This window comes from Narcine bancroftii, chromosome 4 (assembly GCF_036971445.1).
Source record: "Narcine bancroftii isolate sNarBan1 chromosome 4, sNarBan1.hap1, whole genome shotgun sequence".
Taxonomy (NCBI): domain Eukaryota; kingdom Metazoa; phylum Chordata; class Chondrichthyes; order Torpediniformes; family Narcinidae; genus Narcine; species Narcine bancroftii.
The window spans coordinates 301073206-301098425 of NC_091472.1; the positions used below are offsets into that span (position 1 = coordinate 301073206).

At 39.3% G+C, this 25220-nt stretch overlaps 2 protein-coding genes across 8 annotated transcripts in view; one reads left to right on the top strand and one right to left on the bottom strand.

Annotated features, from left to right (window-relative positions):
- Positions 1-25220, top strand: part of LOC138762171 (cytoplasmic dynein 1 intermediate chain 2-like) — a 128609-nt gene that overhangs the window by 97979 nt on the left and 5410 nt on the right. For 2 of the 4 annotated variants that reach the window (XM_069935715.1, XM_069935717.1), the window contains exon 18: positions 15328-15535. The exons of the other annotated variants lie outside the window; for them this stretch is intronic. The gene's annotated coding sequence lies outside the window, so the exon portion shown is untranslated. Of the gene's footprint in view, positions 1-15327; positions 15536-25220 lie in introns of those variants that run through there. 4 annotated transcript variants of the gene reach the window in all.
- Positions 1-25220, bottom strand: part of slc25a12 (solute carrier family 25 member 12) — a 205096-nt gene that overhangs the window by 5210 nt on the left and 174666 nt on the right. For all 4 annotated transcript variants that reach the window (XM_069935706.1, XM_069935707.1, XM_069935708.1 and 1 more), the window contains 4 exons: positions 24901-25059; positions 19015-19067; positions 12392-12472; positions 4269-4409 (listed from right to left, as the gene is read on the bottom strand). In XM_069935706.1, the coding sequence (XP_069791807.1) occupies positions 4269-4409; positions 12392-12472; positions 19015-19067; positions 24901-25059 (434 nt within the window). The remainder of the gene's footprint in view (positions 1-4268; positions 4410-12391; positions 12473-19014; positions 19068-24900; positions 25060-25220) is intronic.

The following is a 25220-nucleotide window of genomic DNA, read 5'->3' on the forward strand; positions in this document are numbered from 1 at the left end:
AGCCTTCCATACTCTCACTGGCCATCAACCAGAGAAACTCTAATTCCACTCTCTGGCCCTTTCCCAAGACTTGCACATTTTTTTAAAACCACCATTTATTTATTCAATTCACCCTTGAAAGCCACAATGGAATCTGCCACATTACACTGTGTAAAAAAAAAAGAGCTCAATGGATAAAATTATTACTTTCTTGTAACAGAAAATGGTGAGAAACCAGTGATGTTTAGTGTGTTCTGGATGTACAGATAGAAAAAGTGCAAAATTAACCTGGAGGAATAGCAATCAATTAGAAAAAAGTAATGTCTTTGTTTGCAGTACAAAAGATGAGGAAATTTGGATGCAAACTTTGGAGAATGCAGTGTGCAGCGTCAATTCCTTGGAATAATCTCTGGGATGAGTTCACGGCATTCTCAAGTGGGACCAATTGTCATGGTCCATCCACATTGGGACCAATGACATGGGTAGGAAGAGTGGTGAGATCCTGCAGTGAGTTTAAGGATTTAGATGCGAAATTCAAGTACCTCCAGGCCTGTAATCTCAGGATTTCTACTCCTGTAACTTGCTAGTGAGGCCAGAAATAGGAGGATAATTAATATGTTGGAAAAATGTCAGACCATGGTGGGAATAATGTTCTGAGTTGTGTATATTTTAACGTGTATTATAGGAAAGACAGATCAACTTCAAGCATGTAATTGTGACATTGTAGCCATGAGTGAGACCTGGTTGCAAGAGGAGCAGGACTGGCAGCTCAATGCTCCAGGGTCTGTTGTTTTAGAAGTGATAGGGAGGGAGGAATAAAAAGGGGGGAGAGGTGGTGCAGGAAAATTATCAAGACAGTGCTCAGACAGGACAGATTAGAAGGCTCATATACTGAGGTTATTTGGGTGGAATGGATGAATGAGGAAAGAACAACCAAATTAAAGGGCTATTATAGAGCACCCAATAGTCAGCAGGAATTTGAGGAGCAAATTTGTAGAGAGAGCTAGCAAACAAGGGTGTGATCATGGGTGATTTGAACTTTCCACATCTTGACTGGGGCTCTGAACTATAAAACAGCTGGATGAGTTAAGAGTTTGTCAAATGTGTTCAGGAAAGTTTCTTTAATCAAAATATAGAGGTACCAACTGGAGAGAGAGCAATATTGATCTCTTATTAGGGAATGAGAAAGTGCAGGTGACAGAAGTGTGTGCAAGGATAATGATCACAACAGACCTGGTTGAGATTCTAAATTAAAGGTCAATTTTGATGGCATCAGAAAGGATCTGGAAAGCGTGGATTTGGACAGTCTGTTTTCTGACAAAGGTGTTTGAGAGTACAGCATTTGTATGTTCTTGTCAGAATTAACAGGTATAGGGAACCTTGGATTTTGAGAGAAATTGAGTCCCTAGTTAAGAAGAAACAGGTGCAAAGTAGGTATAGGCAGCTAGGAACCAATGAGATACTTCAGTATGAATGCAAGAAAACACTTAAGGAAAGCAAGAGGGCTAAAAGAAAGCACGAGGTTGCTCTGGATAACAAGGTGAAGGAAAATTAGGGGAGCGGTTAGTACAATGTTATTACAGAGTCAGCTACCTGGGTTCAAGGAGTTTGTACGTTCTCCCCATGTCTCTGTGGGTTTTTTCTCACCTTTCAAAACATATGGGAATTGCAGGTTAATTAGGGATCTGGGTGTCACAGGCTTGAGGGGCTGGAAGGGCTTGTTACTGTGCTGTATAATTACATTTTAATCCCAAGAACTTATCCAGATATATTAAGAGTAAAAGAATAGCAAGGGAAAAAACTGATCCTCTTGAAGATCAGAGTGGTCATCTATGTATGGAGTCAAAAGAGATGGGGGGAGATCATAAATGGATATTTAGTATCTGCATATATGTGGGAGATGAGCACAGAGTTGATAGAAATGAGGAAAAATTGCAGTGAAGTCATGGACACTACACAGATTAGAGGAGGAGATGCTTGTTGTCTTGAGGCAAATAAGAGTGGATAAATCCCCAGGGCCTGACAAGATTTCCTTGGACCACGAAGGAACCTCGTGCAGAAACTACAGGGACCCAAGCAGATGTATTTAATAAGTCCTTGGCCAAGGGTGCGGTGCTAGAGGATTGAAGGATAGCTCATGTTCTTCAGCTATTTAAAAAAAAGGGTCTAAGAATAATTGGGAAGATTATAGGCCAGTGAACTTGGCATCAATAGTGGGTAAGTAATTGGAAGGTATTGTAAGAAATCAGATATACAAGCATTTGGATAGACCAGGACTGATTAAAGATAGTCCACATTGCTTTGTGTATGGTTGGTCACATCTAACCAACCTTGTAGGTTTTGCCAAGGGGATTACCAGGAAAGTTAATTAAAGAAAGACTGGACGTTGTCTACATGGACTTTAGTAAGGCCTTTGAGAAGATCCCGCAGGTGAAGAAGGTTCAGTTTCTTAGGATTAAACATTGGATTTGGAGAAACAAAGTAGTAGTAACCTGTCTGACTGGAGGCTTGTGTGTGCCTCAGAGATCGGTGCTGGGTCCTATGCTGTTTGTCATCCATATCAGGATAATAATGCGATAGATTATAATCAGTAAATTTGCAGATGACATTAGACTGAGAGTGTAGTGGACAGCAAAAAAGGTTTCAAAGATAGCAAATCTGGACCAGCTGAAAAATTGGGATGCAAAATGGCAGATGGAATTTAATGTGGACAAGTGTGAAGCATTGCACTTTGGGAGACAAACAGTTAGCTATAGAGCACTACAGAGTGTAGTAGAAAAGAGGGATCAGGGAATACAGATACACAATTCCTTGAAAGTGGCATCGCAGGCAGATAGGGTCATGAGCTTTTCTAAATCAAACTATTGAGTACAGGCAGTGGTATGTTATGTTGAAGTTTTATAAGGCATTAGTGAGGCCAAATTCCGTGTACTGTGTGCAGTTTTGTTCACCTACTTACAGGAAAGATATCAGTAAGATTGAAAGAATGCAGATAAAATTTATTTGGGATGCTCAGGGACTTGAGTAGCTGAGTTATAGGCTATAACTGGACTATTGGAGAATGAGTGAAGATTTGATAGCGGTATACCAAGATTTGGCAATTGCAAGCAAACTTTTTTCACTGAGGCTTGGAGAGACGAGAACAACCTGAACTCGAGATCTTGGACTATAGGTGAAAGATGAAAGGTTTAAGGGGAACATTAGAAGAAACTTCTTCATCAGATGGTGATGAGAATGTGAAACTAGTTGACAGTAAATGTGGGTTCGATTTGAACACTAAAAATAAATTTGAATAGGCACATGGATGGAAAGGGCATGGAGAGCTATGGTCAGAGAGCATAGGCTAGTTGGGTGAAAGGCCTATTTCTGTGTTGTAGAGTTCTTTGGTTCCCTGAGGACGTTATTTATTGGAGAGACCAAGTTGAATGGACTTAAAGTCTGGGAAACCTGTAGGATTCCAAGAAGACCAACAGGACAAATGTTAGGAGACTATTTGCAATACAATAGCAGATGCTAAGGGTAAGAGAAAATGTGGATCTTTGACATTCTCTTCCCAGAGAAGTTTATTTAAATAATTTGGATTTCTATTTTAATTTTGATACATTCTCATTTTCCATCACATTTTATCCTGTTAACAGATACATTTACTTAAGATATTTTATAATATCCAATCAAAACAATTATGTTTTAAATTCAACAAAAAAAGGGACAAGGTATAAAAGAAAGAAAATCTTCAAAAACATCCATTTGTAAATGAATCGTATTTTATATCCTTTTCCCACTGGCATCCCAGTTAATTGGCCGTGCAGTATCCTGGGATAGGAAGCCGTTTGTGCTGTTTCCACTGGGCCATCTTTAACTGGAACACTAACTGCTTTTCCACTGAACCCACTCATCCCTGGGTATCAGAGTGTCCACCTTTGGATGGAAGGGTTGACCTTTTGCCAGCGTCAGCTGACGCTGGGGATACAAGTGGCGGAAGAGGTCTTCTATCCCCGACGTGCTGATTGTTTTCCTTTTCCACTGGACCCTTAATTCATTTATAATGAGTTGCATCTTCCTGCTAATCCTATTCCTTAGACAATTATTTCGATTTTCATTGCTTCTTGACCAATGAGTGTTGATTGAATATTTTGTATTAATACAGATAATCCAATAAACACAAGTGATAATGAATTAATAAATACCATCAAAATGATCAAGCTGCATTTTCTTAATTACAAATAAATATCAATGTCTGTTATAGCTTCCAAACGAAAGAACAGCTACATTAACAAGGAACCACTTACCTTGTACAAACCCAGAAATCCAAGATCTCGCATCACAGAAAGTGCACTGACTCTAGGACCAGTGGTGATCTCTCCCGCAACTTGCAATCGAATTTTCACAATTTCCAGTGGATTTGTAAAGATTACTTGAGATGCTCCTGCCTGAAAGAATATACAAAATAAACTAAAATCAGGCCCAAAACATTGCTTATATTTCTTTGCTATAAAGAATTCTGCACAACCAGCTGGGTTTCTCCAGCAGTTTTATGTATGAAGCTACAATCACAGCAGCCGCAAACATTCTTGTTCAACTCCTCTGCCAATCATTAAGATCCCAACTGATCTTCAGTGCCATTTTCTATTCCCATCCATATCTTTTCATTCCCTTGATAGCCAGAAATCTATTGATCTTTTTTAATTCAATGACCAACCCTCCATAGTTCCCAAGGTAGATTTCAAATTTCATCATTCTCTGTATGAAGATTTTTTTTCATCATCTCAATCTAAAATAGCCTTCCTCTTATTCTTTGTTCTATGGTCCTAGAATCTTCAGTCACCAAAAACAAGTTAATTTGCATTTAATCTGTCTAATTTCATTCTTCCAATCTCCAGACAGTCCCTGTCTACTTGATCTATCATGAAAAGAGAGCACCTTAGTTCTCAGAGAATTTTCCCAAGGCAATCACAGGCATTTACCCTTGGTTACTAAATGTTCAAAAAAATGTCATAGGCCCAATGTAAATTTCCAGCACATACTGGTAGGAAAATACAAGTGCCAATGGTAGGGAAAATATTTCAGTGACATTGCTGAGAAACAATGCCAATTAGAAGATTATAACCTGGTTACACAAATATATTTGAAAAGTATCACAATTGCCACAAGCTGTAGTGATAAGGGATTCTATAGTAGGGGGACAGATAAGAGGTTCTGTGGAAGAGATCGAGTATCCTGGTTGGTACGTTGCCTCCCTGGTGCTATGGTCAGAGATATCTCAGATTGAATTCACGGCATTCTCGGGAGGGAGGGTGAGCAGCCAGAATTTGTGGTCCATGTAGGGACCAATGTCGTGGGTAGGAAGGGTGAGGAGATCCTGCAAGGAGAGTTCAGGGAGTTATGCACAAGGTTGAAGGACAGGTCCTCCAGGGTTGTGATCTCAGGATTGCTACTGTGCTACGTGTCAGTGAGATTAGACAAAGAAGGATAATGCCACTTAACACATGGTGAAAGACATGGTGCAGGAGGGAGGGCTTCAGGTTTCTGGATCATTGGGTTCTCTTCCAGGGAAAGTGGGACCTGTTCCGATGGGATGGTTTGGATCTGAACTGGAGGGGGACTAATATCCTTGTCAGAGGTTTGCCAGTACTGCTCCCGGGATTTAAACTAGATTTGCAGGGGGGTGAGAACCAGAGTGTCAGAGCAGATAGAGGAGTGGAGGAGGGAAAAGGAGATGTGATAATTGCATGTAATGTAAGAAGTCAATGGGTTGTATGTGTTGGAAATGTTCTCATGTGTTATTTCATTGCGAGGAGTACTGTCGGGAAGTCAGATGAGCTTAGAGTGTAGATTGGCACGTGGAATTATGACATTGTGTCCATTCGTAAAACTTGGATGTAGGACTGGCAGCTCAATGTGCTGGGTTTTCATTGCTTCAGGCGCAATAGAATGGGGGTGGTGGGGATGAAAGGGGGAGGAGTGGCATTCCTTGTCAGGGAAAATATCACAGGTGTGCTCAGACAAGATGGACCAGAGGGCTCATCTACTGACATTAAATGGGTGGAGCTGAGGAATAGGAAAGATTTGATCACACTCATGGGTTGTTAAATTTAAATTTTAAATTTAGACATACAGCATGGTAACAGGTCATTTCAGCCCACGAGTCCATGCCACCCAATTAACTTACACCCCCCAGTACGTTTTGAACAGAAGGTGGAAACTGGAGCCCCCAGGGAAAGCCCATGCAGATATGGTGAGAATGTACAAACTCCTAACAGACAACAGCAGATTCGAAACTCAGTTGCGATCACTGGTTCTGTAAAGGCATTGGGCTGATCGCTAAACCAATTGTGCTGTCCCAAAAGTCAACAAAAATTGGAGGAGCAACACAAAGATGTGATCGTAGGAGATTTAAATTTTCCACATATTGACTGGGACTCCCATTCTGTAAAATGACTGGATGGTTTAAGAGTTTGTCAAATGTGTTCAGAAAAGTTTTCTCAAATCAATATTTTGAGAGACCAACTAGAGAGAGTTCAATTTTGGATCTCCTATTAGGGAATAAGACAGGACAGGTGATAGAAGTATGTGTAGGGGAATATTTTGGGTTCAGTGATCATAGCTTCAAGTTAATTATGGAGAAATATAGGTCTCAGGTTGAGATTCTAAATTGGAGAAAGGCTAATTTTGATGAAATGAGAAAGGATCTAGAATGCATTGATTGGGACAAGTTGTTTTTGGGCAAGGATGATCAAGATAAGTGGAGAGCCTTCAAATGTGAAATACTGAGAGTACAGAGTTTGTATGTTCCTATCAGGATTAAACACAAATAGGGAACCTTGGTTTTCAAGGGATATTGAAGATCTGGTTTAAAAGAGAGGGGATAGAAAGAAGAGCAGGAATAGGCAACGCGGAGGAAATGAGGTACATGTGAAGTATTAAAAAATACAAGAATAACCAGAAGAAAGAAATCAGGAAGGCTAAAAGAAGACACGAGGTTGCTTTGGCAGACAATATGAAGGAAAATTTGAAGGGTTTCTACAGGTATATTAAGAACAAAAGGATAATAAGGGACAAAATTGGTCCCCTCGCAGATCAGAGTGGTCGGCTATGTATGGAGGAAGAAGAGATGAGGGAGATCTTCAATGTATTTTTTTCAACCGTATTCACTCAGGAAACTGGCACAGAGTTGAGGGAAGTAAGGAAAAGAAGAAGTGGGGTCATGGAACCTATACAGATCAAAGAGGAAGAGATGCTTGCTGTCTTAAAGCAAATAAGGGTGAATAAATCCCCAGTGCCCGATAAGATATACCCTTGGACCTTGAGGGAGGCTAGAGCAGAAATTACAGGGGCTCTGGCAGAAATATTTAAAATGTCCTTAGCCACGTGAGGTGCCGGAGGAATGGAGGATAGCTCACATTGTTTAAAAAGGCCCCAAAAGTAACCCTGGTGAGCCTGATGTCAGTAGAAGGTAAATTATTTGGTGGTGGTCGAAGAGATCGGATATACTATTATTTGGATGGACAAAAAGACCGTGTGTGGTAGGTCATGCTTTCAAAGCTTGCAAAGGGATCTGGACCAGCTGGTAAAGTGGGCTGAAAAATGGTAGATGTAATTTAATGCAGACAAGTGTGAGGTGTTGCATTTTGAATGGACAAACCAAGAAAGGAAATGCACAGTAATGGTATGGCACTGAGGATTGTGGAAAAACAGAGTGATCTGAAAATAGAGATACATAATTCCCTGAAACTGGCGTCACAGGTAGATACGGTTGTAAAGAGAGCTTTTAGCATTTAAAAAAAATTAATTAGACATACAGCACATTAACAGGCCATTTTGGCCCACGAATCTGTGCTTCCCAATTTACACCCTATTAACCTACACCCCTGGTACGTTTTGAATAGTGGGAGGAAACCGGAGCCCCTGGAGAAAACCCATACAGAAACGGGGAGAATGCACAAACTCCCTTACAGACAGCGTAAGATGCGAACCCTGGTCCAGTCCCGATCGCTGGCGCTATAAAGATGTTATGCTAACCGCTACATAAATCAAAGTATGGAGTATAGATGTTGGGATGTTATGGTAAAGTTGTACAAAATATTGGGGAGGCCAAATATGGAATATTGTGAACAGTTTTGGAAACATCTCTACAGGAAAGATGCAAGACAGAAAGCAAGCAGAGAAGATTTACAAGGATGTTGCCCAGACTTCAGGAACTGAGTTACAGGAAAAGGTTAAACAGGTTACTACTTTATTCCCTGAAGCATAGAAGAATGAGGGGAGATTTGATAGAGGTATTTAACATAATGAGGGGGATAGACAGGCTTTTTTCACTGAGGGTAGGTGAGATACAAACCAGAGGGCATGGGTTAAAAGTGATAAGGGAAAAGTTTAGAGGGAACATGAGGGGAAACTTCTTCATATGGAGAGTGGTAGGGGGTGTGGAACAAGCTGCCAGCTGAAGTGTTGAATGTGGGCTCAAATTTAGCATTTATGAAGAATTTGGACAGGCACACAGCTATAGACTGAGTACAGGTCACTGGGACTAGGCAGAAAAATGGGGCAAAGGGTCCTGTTTCTGCTGTAATGTTCCATGGTTCCAGTTCTCTTAAAAACACAAAGCTTGACAAAAATAATCAAATCCTAAGATACTCAAAATTGAGAAACTGAGAACAATTATGATGAAAGGTAAAACATCTATGACACAAACAAAAAAAGACAAAAATATCAAAAATGTAAGGTCAACAATAAACAGGCATTCCTGGGTCAACCAATGACTATTTCATCTTTCTACTTGCAATAGCTACATTCTTACACTGCAAAAAGGGAATTTTTCCACTACCTTACCCCCATCAAGGTGAACCCAATGATGTTGGTAACTCTAACTCCCGAGAGGAAATAAAATATAAAGATTTGTTTGGAGTGTAATTTTATAATTTGTGTCTCTAAGACCCAGAATTCTCTCTATTGAGCTGGAAGGTCACTGAAACATTAATTTTGCTTCTCTCATCACAGATGCTGCCTGATCTGCTGTATAATCCCAACATTTTCTATTTTTATTCAAAATAAGCAGTCCTTCTTGCAACTTCCATTGCAATTTAGGATTGAAAAACTGTCCAAGTATTTTTGGCAAAGCAAGTGCTTTAAGTGGTTCAGTTGACTGGCACATACAAATTCCATATTTCAATGCTGTTTTTAAAAATTGTAAGATAATCCAAAAGCAATAGTACAAATTAAATTACCATAATGAATCATGAAACAGAAAAAAATATTAAATAAAAGGATGGGTGATCAATATTAGCAGTGCAGTTAGTGCACAATAGCCTCTCACCCTAGTTTCAAAAATAAAAGGAAATTCAAAACTGAATTTTGTATGAATTGAGTGCTCAATCTCCTCCAGTGCACATATTCAGCTCTCAAACAAATGTGCATAGCCAATTTGTTTTAATATTGGCAAAATCTCTTTAAAGTGACATGATATTCCCTGACACATGAATTAACTGTTTTTGAAGCGACAAGTACATTTGCTTTAGATCTGGTGCTTAATTTCTGAATGAACTCCGACATTAACATTTGTGGACATACAAACCCATTGTATATTGTAAATTAATAGAACATAGAAATCTACAGCACAGGCTCTTCAACCTACAGTGCTGTACTGACCTTATAACCTACTGCTTTGAATTTCCATACTGCATAACCCTCCATTTTTCTCAGCTCCATGTACCTTATAATCCCAAAAAATCCTTTGTACCTGCCTCCACCACTGTTGCCAGCGGTGCATTCCATGCACCCATCATTATCTGTGGAAAAAAAACGACTCTTACATCCCTCCTGCACCTATTCCCAAGCATCTTAAAACTATGCCCCCACACTTTAGCCATTTCACGTTGGTGGCGATCCAATGCCTCTCATGGTCTTGTATACCTCTACCAGGCCATTCATCATCCTCCTTCATTCCAAGAAGACTGTTTACTCATCCTATGCTCTTAAGACATGCTCTCCAATCCAGATAGCATCCTTGTAAATCTCCTCTGCACCCTCTCTATAACATCCACATTCTTTTGGTAATGAGACTAGAACTAAATGCAATATTCCAAGTGGGGTCTAACCAAGGTCTTGTATTACCTCATGGCTCTTGTACTTGATCCCATGGTTAATTAACACCCCATCCACCTTCTTAACAACAATATCAACCTATGCAACAACTCTGAATTTCCTGTGGACACGAAACCCAAGATATCTCAGTTCCTCCATACTGTTCAGTCCTCCCATTAACATTGCATTCTACTTTCAAATTCAACCTACCAAAATGAACCACTTCACACGTGTATGGGTTAATTGATTACTTTTCCAGTCATTGAAAAATGATGGAAAGTTGAATGTCAAGTTTAAGAATGAAATTATCTTTTAAGTCAAATAATTCATCAAGAACAGTATTTTGCAGTCTATAAATTCAGAACAGTATATAAATGCAGAATACAGGGAAAAGAAAACTACTGGATTAAAAGGAACTGGATTTGTAAAACCAAGAAATTTCAGTGAATTAATCTGGAAGGCGTAACAAAGACCAGTTTTTCAAAAATAAATTATTCAACAGGGAAATGAAAGGAATAGTTTCATTTGCATTGTTTAAGGCACCTGATTGATATAAACATGTTGCCAACATGTAAGTGTCCTCCATACTGGGTCAATTCATCCAATACCTAGAATTTGTTAGTCATCACACTATTTTTTTCTTGAATAGTCCCTTAACTGGAAGCCACCCACCAAACTGTTAAACATACTGTTTAAAGTTATATTTTTGATATTCACAAACATTCACACAGTAATAGTTTTAAAAAGTACATGTAAAATTATTAAAATGAATTTTACATTTAAAAAATAACAAAAATAAAACACAAAATTAATTAAATCAACTAGAGGAGAGGCCATACTGCATCTAGTACGGGGTAATGAACCTGGTCAGATGACAGACCTTTCAGTGGGGAGTGTTTCTGCTTGAATTATTCTGCTTGGAGGTCAGTTTGTAATGGAGTTCTGCACGGATCTGTTCTGGGACAACTGCACTTTGTGATTTTTATAAATTACCAACTGGAAGTAGAGGGATGGGTCAGTAAGAGTACGGATGATACGAAGATAGACGTGTGATGGATAATGTTGAAGGTTGTTGTAGGTTACAAAAGGATAAAGAAAGGATGCAGAGTTGGGCAGAAAAGTGGCAAATGGAGTTCAATCCAGTTAAGTGTGAGGTGATGCATTTTGGAAGGTCAAACTTGAAGGCAGAGTACATGGATAATGGTAGGATACTTAACAGTGTGGAAGAAGAGGGACCTTGGGGTTCAAATCCATAGAGCTCTCAAGGTTGATAGAATAGTTAAGGCCTATGAAATGCTGGCTTCAACATTAAGAGGCACCTGACATGTATTTGAATGAGCAAGGTATAGGGGATATGGAATAAATGCAGAGAATAGGATTAGTCCAGGCAAGCATGATCTGATATCATCCATGGACAGAAATGGTCAGTCAACATTTTAGGTGAATCTGGCTATAAAGTTGACTGACCGTTTATTACCATGGATGCTGCCTGATGCACCGAGTCCCTCCAGCATCTCTTTGCTCACTCAAGATTCTAGCAAATGCAGTTCTTGTGCTTCTCTAGACAGATAATGATGGACTGCGTAGACAAGATGGGCTTGTTTTCATCTGTACACTTGACTCTTGTATCAGCAGATAAAGGACAGAGGCAAATTAGAGAAAACAATGCTTTGTAACAACTAGGATATTGATGAAGTATAATTGGTAACATTACATGCAGCAAGTTTAACTGATTTAAGTAGGCCAGGGACAAGTGCATGCACATAGAGTCCAACAAAGCTCTCAAATATCAAGAATCTGGATGATAGAATGTGGCAGCATGCTCTAAATAAGGCCACCAGAGAGCATTACATGGGAACCATTGTGTTCTGCTCAGGGAAAGTAACCGGAAAAAGAAGTAGAAAGCAAGGCAGAAAAGGGGAAAACCTGGAAAGGAGAAATCTTAGATGTGCCAAATGAAAAAAATGTATATATTACACACACACACACACACACACACACACACACACACATTTTTCTATCCTCAGCTGGTAACAATTCTGTAAAAGATAAATTCTGAATAACTAAAAAGCTAAAATGCTCACGATCGTCCATCACAATTATTTTGTCAGCTTTTATATAGTGATTTATATTCAGAGGGATTGAACAATACCCTCAACCAAAAACATTGCTAAGAACATACATAATTTTTAAAGTTACAGTACATTTTATTTTATAAAAATGTCTATAAAATATTAATTTGCGAGCTCACCTGTAAAACTTTAAAGGTTCAAGATGATAATATTCTTAATCAACATTACAGAGACACAAAATTATCATATGTAATACTTACACAACCACCGGCTAAGATTTCTGCAAGTACTGGTATTGAGCCATCTCTTTGAGTGAACTTGTCTCTCACAAAATCATTTACCTATTTAAGAGGAAAATAAACAATATGAAATATTACCAATAGGACAATGTATTTGCACAAGATGACATACTTTTAATTAAAATAACAAATTCCTCCTCCATCTCCACTTGAAACAAAACTCCCAGCACCAAAGCCAAGAGGCTGTGCTAAACCCACTTGTCCGAAGATGAGAATGGTCAATACTAGAATGTCCCTAACATGTCCTTCTTCCATGAAACAATGTGCCATGCTACAATTGAGGGGAAAAAAAAAACTGTTATTCGTTGATTATGATTCCATTGATAAAACAGAAAGGCCCATTAATTTACATGATTAAATTCCAAATTGGAGCAATACATTTTTTTCAAGGCGTTTTATTTTGCAAATTATTAAAATGTTATCCTTTCCCAAGTCAAAGCAACACTAATAGATTAAATGCAATTAGACAAATACAAAATAAAGCATGTCATTTTTTACACTCTGAAGTAAATGTGATTTATTAATCTAGTGGGAGACATTTATGTGGCCCTTTTAATATTATGATAAAATGATAAGTGCCTATTTGAGCTATCCAAAAATCAAATTACATGCAATACCAGGCAGTTGTCAGCCACAGATGGAGAATGTTAAAAAATTGAACCGAACTGTAAGAAAATTGATCCCTTGAAATTTCAATTGAAAAGATTATTGTACAAATGCAGAACTGTCAAAATTACCCAGCCGTTCCCCTTGTGGGCTCATCAACAAATTACTCTAAAAAGCCATCTCAAAAGCTTTCTGCAAATTTTCTCGAGAGATTTTCCCAATCTACTGCATGTTAAAATCCCTCATGACGACTATAACATTGCCCTTCTGACACACCTTTTCCTTTTGCTGTTGTAATTTGTTGTGCACATTCCACCTGTTTGGAGATATGTATATAACTGCCAACAGTGTCTTTTTACCCTTTCCTTTTCTAAACTCAACCAACAATGATTTCATACCTTCTGATCCTGTCATTTCTTTTTAATGATTTAATGTTGTTCCTTTCCATCAGAGCCACGACATCCCCTCTGCTTATCTGCCTAACCTTTCGATGCAGTGTATCCAGTTGGTCATTCAGTTCCGAAAGACATTTATCCTTTAGCCACAACTCATTGATGGTAACACCATCATAGCCGCAAATATGTAATTGTACCACAAAGTCATCCGCTTTATTATGCTACGAGCATTTAAATACAAAACCTTCAGCCCTATATTTGTACTTTTGACTCTTTGCCCCTGTTGCATTACAACTCAGCCTCATGGCTGCAATTTTACCCTATCTGCCTGTCCTTCCAACCAGCCGTCCCTACTTGTGCACCAACTGCCTCTTCCTCTTCAATTTGGTTCCCACCCCTTTAATTCTAGTTTAAACTCCTCCTCACCCCCCTCCCCCAACTGCATCAGTAAACCTCCCTGCCAGTTTATTGGTTCCCCTCAAGTTCAGGTGCAACCCAATCCACTTGTTCAGATCACCCCTTTCCCAGAAAAGGTTCCAATGATCCAAGAACTTGAAACTGTGCCCCTTGCACCATTTCTTTAGTGACACATTTATCTGACCTCCCTAGCTCTTGGCAGTGGGAGTAATCCAGAGATGACCAACTTGGAGGACCTGCTCTTCAGCCTCTTTCCTAACTCACAGGTCTTTTACCCCACTCCTGCCTATGTCATTGGTACCAATATATACCACGACCTCTGGCTGCTCACCCTGGATCTGAGCACCCAGGGGCCCGGATGGGGGAAAATGAGATGACAATATCCTGAAGTCTCTTTATGTGGCCACAGAATCCTCTATCCATTTTCTTGACTATTGAGTCCGCTACAACTATCGCTCTACCTGACTTCACCCTTCCCTTTTGAGACTCAGGCTGATGCCTGGCCCAGATAGGTCATCTGCCTCAGCAGTATCCAAAGAGGTATTCTTGTTGCCACAGGGGTCCCTTTCCTTCCCCTAACTTTCACCCAGCTTCCTCTCACCTCTTAGGCATGATTGCGTCCCTATGACTCCTGTCTATCACCCCTTTGACTCTTGAATGATCTGGAGTACATCCAATTCCAGCTCCAATTCCCTAACATGGTTTGTAAGGAGCTGCAGTTGGGTGCACTTCTCACAGATGAAGTCATCAGGGAAGCTGTGGGGTTCTCTGACCATTCCCATTTTGGAATACAAGCATGTCCCTGCCCTGGCTGCCAGTCCCACTGACTATTAAAGAGAAAAAAGTTAGAAAAAATTATCTTTGCCGTACCTCTGCTCCTGAACCTCCTCAGCCTCTTGAGCCAAAGCCTCAGTCTTCCACTCCTACACAGAGCCTCTTGAGCCAAAGCTTCAGTTTCCCACTCTGACACTGGGCTATTCACACATTGGTTAGTCCTCATTGGCACTCTGCTTGATCCTCCATTTCTTTTATTAGCTACAGCCAGTTAGCCAATGGAGAAATTTAAACACTCCTCCTCTTGTTCACAGTTCTACTCTTGTAGTCCTTGATGAGATTTGTATGTGTGCACACACACCCTCCACCCCCCACCATAATGTTTGGAACAAAAGCATCTTTTTTCCTTTATTTGCCCATGCTCCACAATTTTACATTTGCAATCAAACAATTCTCATGTGATTAAAGTGCTCATTCCACATTTTATTAAGGGCACAAACGAGCCTGCAGCTGACGTGGACTTTTACCCCCTCCATAAATCTTCGTCCGCGAAGCCAAGCCAAAGATTTGTGTACATTTTGCTTTGACCATGTAGAAATTACAACACTTTTTATTTTTATTTAGACATACAATACAGTAATAGGCCATTTTGGCGCAGGAATCCATGCCATCCAATTTACACTCCTGGTATGTTTTGATTGGTAGGAGGAAGCTGGAGGCCCCAGAGAAAACCCACGCAGATACAAGGAGAATGTACAAAATTCTTAGACCGTGCGGGATTCGAACCCCCGTCCCGATTGCTGGCGCTGTAAAGGCATCGCGCTAACTGCTAAGCCAACTGTGCCATCCTATTTTTTTTATATACATAGTCCCCTCATTTCAGGGCACCATAATATTTAGGACATCGCAATGGTACGTATATCAGTCATGTTCAGTATATTGTTGCATATCCCTTCCATGCAATGACTGCTTGAAGTCTGTGATTCATAGACATCACCAGGTGCTGAGTATTCTCAGAATCAGAATTTATTGTCATTAACAAGTCATAAAATTCCATACTTTGCAGCAGCATCATTTGTACATTCATTCATTTCTGGTGATGCTCTGCCAGGCCTCTACTGTAGTCATCTTCAGCTCCTGCTTGTTTCGGGGGACTTGTCCCCTTAAGTTTTCTCTTCTGCATGCTCAACTGGATATTGTAAGGTAAAACATCATGAGATGGGAATGTGTAGGGAGTTACCCTGTACAGGGCAGTAACAAGAAGGGGAGGTGTCCTTGTACTCCTGTTAGGTAAAACATCATGAGATGGGAATGTACAGGGCTGTAACAAGATGTGAATGCATCCTTGTACTTACAAGATAAGAGAGACATTGATGGATTGAGAGGCAGGAAGCTAGCAGGGAAAGGATAGCAACAGTTTTAGTCATTGGACAAGTAATGATATGATGATGTTCTAAGCACATATCCAAGGGTATAAAAAATCACCATTTTGCTGATAACGGCAGAATGCATTCTCCGACTAACATGGTTAGTCGCAAGTGTTACAATCCGGTAATAAAGAACAAAGAACCCTGATTTCGACTCAGCCTGGTGTTTGTCTCACTCATTCATGAACAAAGCAGACCTAACAATTTAGATTGGGTGACTCACTTGGCCATTCAAGAATTTTCCAGTTTTTAGCCTTGAAAAACTCATTTGTTGCTTAGCAGTATGTTTGGGATCATTGTCTTGCTGTTAGATAAAGCGCCATCCAATCTAAACCCGAGCAGATGAGATGCTTCTATATACCTCAAAATTCATTTTGCTACTGGCATCAGGAGTTACATCATCAATGAAGATAAGTGCACCAGTACCTGTAACAGCCATATATAACACCTTCACCACCATGTTTCACAGATGAGGTGGTATGCTTTGGATCTTGGGCAGTTCCTTTACACCTCCACACTTTGCACTTGCTATCAGATTGATACAGGTTACTCTTGGTCTCATCTGTCCACAAGACATTTTTCCAAAATTCTGCAGGCTCTTTTAAACATTTCTTGGCAAACTTTAATCTGGCCATCCTGTTTCTGTGACTTTCATCTTGCAGTGTAACCTCGGTGTTTCTGTTCACAAAGTTTTCTGAGGCCAGTATTCATTGGCATATCTGCACCTCCCTCCTGAAGAATGTTTCTGATCTGTCGGACAGGCATTTGGGGATTTTTCTTCATTATAATGAGAATTCTTCTGTCATCAGGAATGGAGGTCTTCCTTGGCCTACCAATCCCTTTGTGATTACTGAGCTCATCAGTACACTCTTTCATCTTAATGATGTTCCAAACAGTTGATTTTGGAAATCCTAAGGTCTATTCTTTTTTTAAGCCTCATAATCGCTTCTTTGACTTTCTGGTCACAACTTTGGTCCTCATGTTGAAAAATGGCCACGAGGCATAGAAGCAAGCCTAGCTCTTATACCGGCACGAATGAAGCAATTAAACATTCCTGAGTACTCATGGAAACCCATGAAGCCAAGTGTTCCAAACATTAGGGTGCCCTAAAATGGGAGAACTATGTACAGGTATAGAATCCTTTATCCAGAACCCTTGGTGGAAAGTGTGTTCTGAATTTCGGAAAGCCAGATTTAAACCCACCCGAATTATGCTGCCCTATCCACCCTCACCCCCTTCCAGTCGCGTTGCCGTTTCCCCCCCCTCCCCCCAATCGCCCACCCGACTCTCACTGCCAGTCTCCTCCCCACCTCGTCCGCCCGACTTGTGCTGCCAGTCTCCCCCCCCTCGCCCGCCCGACTCGCGCTTCCGGTCTCCCCCCCCACAACCCCACCTCGCCTGGCCGACTCGCGCTGCTGTCTCTCTGCCCACCTGCCAGATTTTAGATTCCGGATAAAGGATTGTGTACCTGTATAAAAATGGTTGTAATTTCTACATGGTCAAACCAAAATGTAAACAAATAACCTTGAATAAAATCTGGAATGTGTCCTTTAATCACATGAATTATTTGATTACAAATTTAAAATTGTGGAGCACAAGTGCAAATGGAGGGCACTGTAGATGATAAGATAAAATGCTAGTTAAGTAATTTAACAGATTAATCACTAAACATTGGGTATGCGGAACTAACTCCAGAAGTAGTAGTAAAAGTTGGTACAATTAAATCGTTTTAAAAGACACTTGGACAGGTACATTGATAGGAAGGGTTTAGAGCAGTGGTTCTCAACATTCCACCCCCCCCCCCCCCCCTCACTTACTACCTTAAGTAATCCCTTATTAAACAAAGACCGCCTATGCCATCTTATGCCAGCAGTGCTCTGTGGTTAGTAAGGGATCACTTAAAGTGGTATGTGAGTGGAAAGAAAAAGGTTGAGAACCACTGGTTTAGAAGGATACAGATCAAACATTGGTAAATCAGACCAGCTCAGGTAGGTAGCTTGGTTGGTGTAGATGGTTTGAGCCAAATGAACTTTTTTATGCTGTATAAATCCATTGTTAATGATGTGACTGGCAGAACTAAAGACTAAATGAATGGTCAAAACTATTATTCTTTCTCGTCTGCAAGACTCAATCACCCACTACCCTGATGTGCCCTTTTCCTATTTATTGTTTGGTACATGTGTTACATTTTCCTGTTCTGATTAAACATCCTCACAAAAATTAAACAGATACCCCTAACGTGTTGAGCATTTGCTGATATTTGAAAATCAATATACTCTGTTTATGAATTATTTCTTAAGTTATTTAAATATTGGCATATTGTGCAAGCAATTATAAACAGCTGAAGATATTTAAAAGAGAACTACAGCTCCATTGACTAATTTTTTGAAATATAGTTCAGTGAGCAAAGAGTTTATCAACAGCAGTTCATTTGCCATTCCTTGAGATACGCCAGAGGTAGGATAGGATTTCAAGGTTTATTAAGCCTTGAAACCTTGAAGTTATTAAAAAAGAGAGGCAAAATGAGATTAAAAAGCTGGATCTTGCAGAAATGTAAAATTAGTTACATCCTGTCAAGAATATCTCCATTAAGACTTCTGACGAAAGAGCGCCCAGATTTTAAAATATTGTCTATAATCTAATCGAGCATTACAAAACTGTGACACATTCATAAAGTTCTTGCTGAGTTTTCAAAATTTCTACAATTGCAAAGATATCCAATTTGTGATAGAACAGCTGAATTCTCAAATATTAGAACAAGTTGATACAATTAGTTTTTGAAAAGTAAAATGCATGTAGCAATGTTATTTATTCCTAAATACAAGACACAATTACATACCAAAGGAGAAAAACATAATGACCTTAAGAGGCTATAATAAAATTGTACACTTCCTAGTTATCATACAATGCTGATTCAACCAGCAAATTTAAAAAAAAAAGAAAAAAGAATTAAATTAGCACTTACAGTAAGTTTAATGGCTTTTTCTGGAGCAACACCCAACAACTGTGGTAAAAGACCTAAGGATAAAGAAGTCCATTATATAAACATTACTAATAATGAAAAGTAAGCAGACATTTTGTATATATTATCCATATGAAAATTTAAAAGGATTATTAATTTTTAAAATATTTTATATAAAAATTTCTCTATACACGCAGTAGTTAAAGATTAATAATACAAATTGCAAAAGGAAAACAAACTAGAATTATTGTATACATCTCCTCCCCAACAAAACTCCCCCCCCAACACCCCTCACCCTCAAAATAATTAATATAAAAAACACAATATAGTTCTGTAAAATGAAAGAAAGGAAGAAGAAAGTTTCAGGTTTGCCATCTAACAAACATATTTAAACAGAGTTCTTGAATACAGGTCAGAGGAGATTCTCACAGGTCCAGAGGCATCGGAAGCACAACCGTACAAATTTAAACCTAATATTTTGAGTATTCAGGTGCCAAATTTGTAAAAACATAGCATATTTATTTCTCAAATTATATGTAATTTTTTTTTTCCAAAGGAATACAACTTAGAATTTCTGCATTCCATCTTGCCATACCCAAATGAGTATCTGATCTCCAAGTAAATGCAATACATTTCCTTGTCATTGCTAATGCAACTTTAAGAAATTCCAAATGATATATTGACAGGCTTCAAGTCTTGTTCCTTCCATATTTCCTATTAAAAATAAATCTGGATTTGGCAGAAATACAACACTTGTAACTTGTTCCAAAAAATTCCCTAAATCCACCCAAAAAGGTCTCAACTTTGGACAAGATCAAGTTGAATGAAAAAAATGTTCCTCTATCCTTATGACATCTAAAACATTGATCTGATAAATCTGATTTAAATCTATGGTATTTAATTTTTGTGGTGTAAAATATAACTGATGTAAAAATTATACTGAACTAATCTATTGCCTTACATTAATAGTGTTAGTCATATAATTTCTCCAAAGATATGTCCATCTTTCCTTATCAATGGCAATATTCAAATCTAGTTCCCACCTCTGTCTACATTTATAAACTCCATGTTTAGGAGTTTCTAATTGTAATGAAGAATATATTGTGAGGTAAAACTTCTTAACAATTCCTCTCCTAATAATAATTTCTACTTCACTACAACCAGGTAACAACATGGTTGCTCCTAGCTTGTCCTTCAAATGTCCTCTCAATTGAAAATAACAAAAAAAAAGTACTTTGGGTTATTCCATATTTCTCAATTGTTCAAATGATCTTAATTGACACCTTTCATAACAATCTTAGACATTTATAATCCCCATATGAAACCAAACATCTAAAAATTGATTATCTTTTGAAAAAAAATACAAGAGAATTTTGAGTCAAAGGCATTTTGGGTGATATACATCCTCTTGCACCAATTTCATCATTTATTTTATTCCAGATATTAATCAGATGCTTCAACAATGGTGTTTCTTTTTTCACCCATCCCATTTGGATATGAATTATTCTGCTTTTCTCTCTCCTATTTTATTCAATTCTATTTTAACCCATGTTAGTTTTTCTTCTTTTTTTAAAAAATGAAACTTCATTTGTGCCGCAAGATAAGTTTTTGAAATTAGGAAGCTGTAAGACTCCCAATTCATATTTCTGTGTTAACTTTTCTATAGAAGCGCATGACATTTTATCTTTACAGAGGAATTTCCTTACATATTTTTATTTGAGGTATTAAAATAGATAATGTTTGAAAAATATATTATATTCTTGGAAATATATTCATCTTACAATTAACACTTCCCACTAAAGTTATAGGTAAATTGATCCATTTTTTAAAATCTTCCTCAACCTTTTTAAGTAATGATAAATAATTTAATTTATAAACTCTTCAGATTATTATCTGTATGAATCCCTAAATATTTAATACCATCTTTTGGCCATATAAACCAGGTATCCCATTGGCAATGACAAAGTATCTTTCCATTAATGGCAATTTATCCCAATTTATTTTGTAACCCAAAATGTTTCCATATTCTTCCAATTTAACATAAGATTTTTGAAAAGACGTCTCAGGTTCAGTCAAATATATTAAGACATCATTTGCAAATAAACTAATTTTATGCTCTTCTTGACCAACCCTAAATCCCTTAATTTCCAAATCACTCCAAATTGCTTCTGCAAGTGATTCAATAGCTAAAATAAACAAAGCTGGAGATAAGGGACATCTTTGTCTACCTGACCTTGCCAACTGAATTAGTGCATTAGTCACTACTTTAGCTTTATTACAAAAACAAAGGCGAGAAATCAGACTGCTCAAACTACAGGGGAATCACGCTGCTCTCCATTGCAGGCAAAATCTTCGCTAGGATTCTACTAAATAGAATAATACCTAGTGTCGCCGAGAATATTCTCCCAGAATCACAGTGCGGCTTTCGCGCAAACAGAGGAACTACTGACATGGTCTTTGCCCTCAGACAGCTCCAAGAAAAGTGCAGAGAACTAAACAAAGGACTCTACATCACCTTTGTTGACCTCACCAAAGCCTTCGACACCGTGAGCAGGAAAGGGCTTTGGCAAATACTAGAGCGCATCGGATGCCCCCCAAAGTTCCTCAACATGGTTATCCAACTGCACGAAAACCAACAAGGTCGGGTCAGATACAGCAATGAGCTCTCTGAACCCTTCTCCATTAACAATGGCGTGAAGCAAGGCTGTGTTCTCGCACCAACCCTCTTTTCAATCTTCTTCAGCATGATGCTGAACCAAGCCATGAAAGACCTCAACAATGAAGACGCTGTTTACATCCGGTACCGCACGGATGGCAGTCTCTTCAATCTGAGGCGCCTGCAAGCTCACACCAAGACACAAGAGAAACTTGTCCGTGAACTACTCTTTGCAGACGATGCCGCTTTAGTTGCCCATTCAGAGCCAGCTCTTCAGCGCTTGACATCCTGCTTTGCGGAAACTGCCAAAATGTTTGGCCTGGAAGTCAGCCTGAAGAAAACTGAGGTCCTCCATCAGCCAGCTCCCCACCATGACTACCAGCCCCCCCACATCTCCATCGGGCACACAAAACTCAAAACGGTCAACCAGTTTACCTATCTCGGCTGCACCATTTCATCAGATGCAAGGATCGACAATGAGATAGACAACAGACTCGCCAAGGCAAATAGCGCCTTTGGAAGACTACACAAAAGAGTCTGGAAAAACAACCAACTGAAAAATCTCACAAAGATAAGCGTATACAGAGCCGTTGTCATACCCACACTCCTGTTTGGCTCCGAATCATGGGTCCTCTACCGGCATCACCTACGGCTCCTAGAACGCTTCCACCAGCATTGTCTCCGCTCCATCCTCAACATCCATTGGAGCGCTTTCATCCCTAACGTCGAAGTACTCGAGATGGCAGAGGTCGACAGCATCGAGTCCACGCTGCTGAAGATCCAGATGCGCTGGGTGGGTCACGTCTCCAGAATGGAGGACCATCGCCTTCCCAAGATCGTGTTATATGGCGAGCTCTCCACTGGCCACCATGACAGAGGTGCACCAAAGAAAAGGTACAAGGACTGCCTAAAGAAATCTCTTGGTGCCTGCCACATTGACCACCGCCAGTGGGCTGATATTGCCTCAAACCGTGCATCTTGGCGCCTCACAGTTTGGCGGCCAGCAACCTCCTTTGAAGAAGACCGCAGAGCCCACCTCACTGACAAAAGGCAAAGGAGGAAAAACCCAACACCCAACCCCAACCAACCAATTTTCCCCTGCAGCCGCTGCAACCGTGTCTGCCTGTCCCACATCGGACTTGTCAGCCACAAACGAGCCTGCAGCTGACGTGGACTTTTTACCCCTTCCATAAATCTTCGTCCGCGAAGCCAAGCCAAAGAGCTTTATTATATAAATACACAAATCCAGTTTACAAAGGTCAATCTAAATCAGGGGTGTCAAACTCAAATTCACCGAGGGCCAAAATTAAAAACTTGGACTAAGTCGAGGGCCAAACTAAATATTTATTGAAAATTTTCAACAACATCTGCATGTTTTCTCTCAACAAATGTAATGTTAAACTTTTTCTTATTAAAATAAATGTTTAATAATAGTTTTGGTTAAACTCTTTCCATAAGAAGCATTAACAAATAAGAAATAAAATATTCAATAAATAATATTTCTCTCTAGCCTTTAAGCCAAGGATCGCACGTTGCCGAGAAGCATGCCAGGGAGCTGAGGTCTGCAGGGAGCCCTCCCCAGCCCAGCCAGCAAACTCGAGCGGCATCCTCCCCCCTGCCCCCTCTCCCTCCTCCGCCCCCGCCTCCGCCTGCCGCAACCGCCGCCAACAACCTAAGGAGTCCCCGCTGGTCTCGCCATCCACCGGGGATACCGTGAGTGCGGTGGAACTCGTCCGTGACCTCCACCCCAGCGGAAAGTACGATGCCCAGCAGCACCCGCCCACAGATGAAGCTCAAGGAGACGCGGAGGTGACCCACCACGTCCAGCCACATGGAGCTAGGCGGCGGGTCTGTTGTAGCTAGGCGGCGGGTCCGTTGTATCGGTGCCGCTGTGAATATCTAATTAACTTTCCCGTTAACTATATCGGTGTACTGCTGTGCCTGCTGTGGAAGTGCTAAAAACTACTATGGTAGTGCTTGCTGCTGTGCGTGTGCTCTACTTGCACAGCGGCCAGCGGGCCAACTCTAATATATATTTAATATGATCTTGCAGGCCAAATATAATTTGGCCCGCGGGCCAGAGTTTGACATGTGTGATCTAAATCTTTCCAATACCTTAAACAAAAAGTCCCATTCCAGTCTATCAAATGCCTTTTCTGCATCTACAGCCACTGCAACATTGAAATCTCTTTTTTGCACTAAATGGATAATACCAGGTAATCTGGCCACATTTTCAGCCCTATGTCTCTTTTTTACAAAACCTGTCTGATCCAGATATATTAATTTAGGTAGCAGTTTAGTCATTCTATTTGCCAAAATTTTTGCAATAATGAAATAGGTCTATAAGATGAACGCTTTAAAGGGTTTCTATCTTTTTTTTAGGTAGCACTGTAGTTATTGCCATCTAAAATGATTCTGGGAGAGTATGGGTTTCCGAAGCTGGATCTAATACTTCCATAAAAGTAGGAATTAATAAATCTTTAAATTCTTTATAAAATTCAGTTGGGAATCCATCCTTTTCTGGAGATTTATTAGTCAGTAATGAACTCATGGACTTCTTCACCTCTAAATGAGTAAAGAAAGCACTCAATTCAGTTTGCTCTTCCAAACTTAATCTAGGCAAAGTTGTCTGTGATAAATATCTATTTTATTTTCATCTTTTAAAGACTCCAAACTATAGAATTTCAAATAAAAATGCTTAAAAGATTCATTTATTTCTTGAGACTTATAATAATATTAGTACCCTTTTTAATTACATTAATTGTTCTCGATATCTGCTCTGGTTTTAATTGCCAAGCAAGTACTTTATGTGATCTTTCACCTAATTCATAATATCTTTGTTTTGTTCTTGTAATTGCTTTCTCTGTTCTGTAAGTTTATAATGTGTTATACCAAAGTTTTTTATTAATTGCCAATGCTCATCTTCAGAACCCTGTTTTTGAAAACCCTTTTCCAAAACTGTTATTTCTCTTTCTAACTGATCAGTCCCTCTCATATACTCTTTTTTAATTTTAGAGAATGGGTAAACTATAAATAAATAGATAGAACAGGAGTTCCAACCTGGGTACAAGGTTTATACACCAAATTCAAAATATCTAGCACCAGAAGGAGTACAGAATTGGTGTAGGAATTTAAGATTTAATATTCAAATACCATCCCACTCATCATCAAAAAAAAGTAAATAATATTCCCTTAATATATCAAATGGTTGAATTATTCTACTAATGACCTACCTCTGTAAAGGCCAAAAATTCCTTCATAACGTACAACCTTCTGGAAACAGTCAAAACTATTTTTGTACATCAACTCTCCAATGAAGGATCCCGTAGAACGCTGATTCTGCATTCGTGTTTTCACTAAATCAATAGGATAAACTGCAGTTGCTCCCACCGCTGCATAAAAAGATAATGGTTAAAAGAAGTTAACAATAGTATTAATTATCAACTTTTAAATATTGTCCCCTACTTACAATGCCACTGTTGACACAACTGTCTGCAATACTTTACCATCACTATAGAAACAAGTTACAAAGTCATGATCTGAGGTCTTGCTG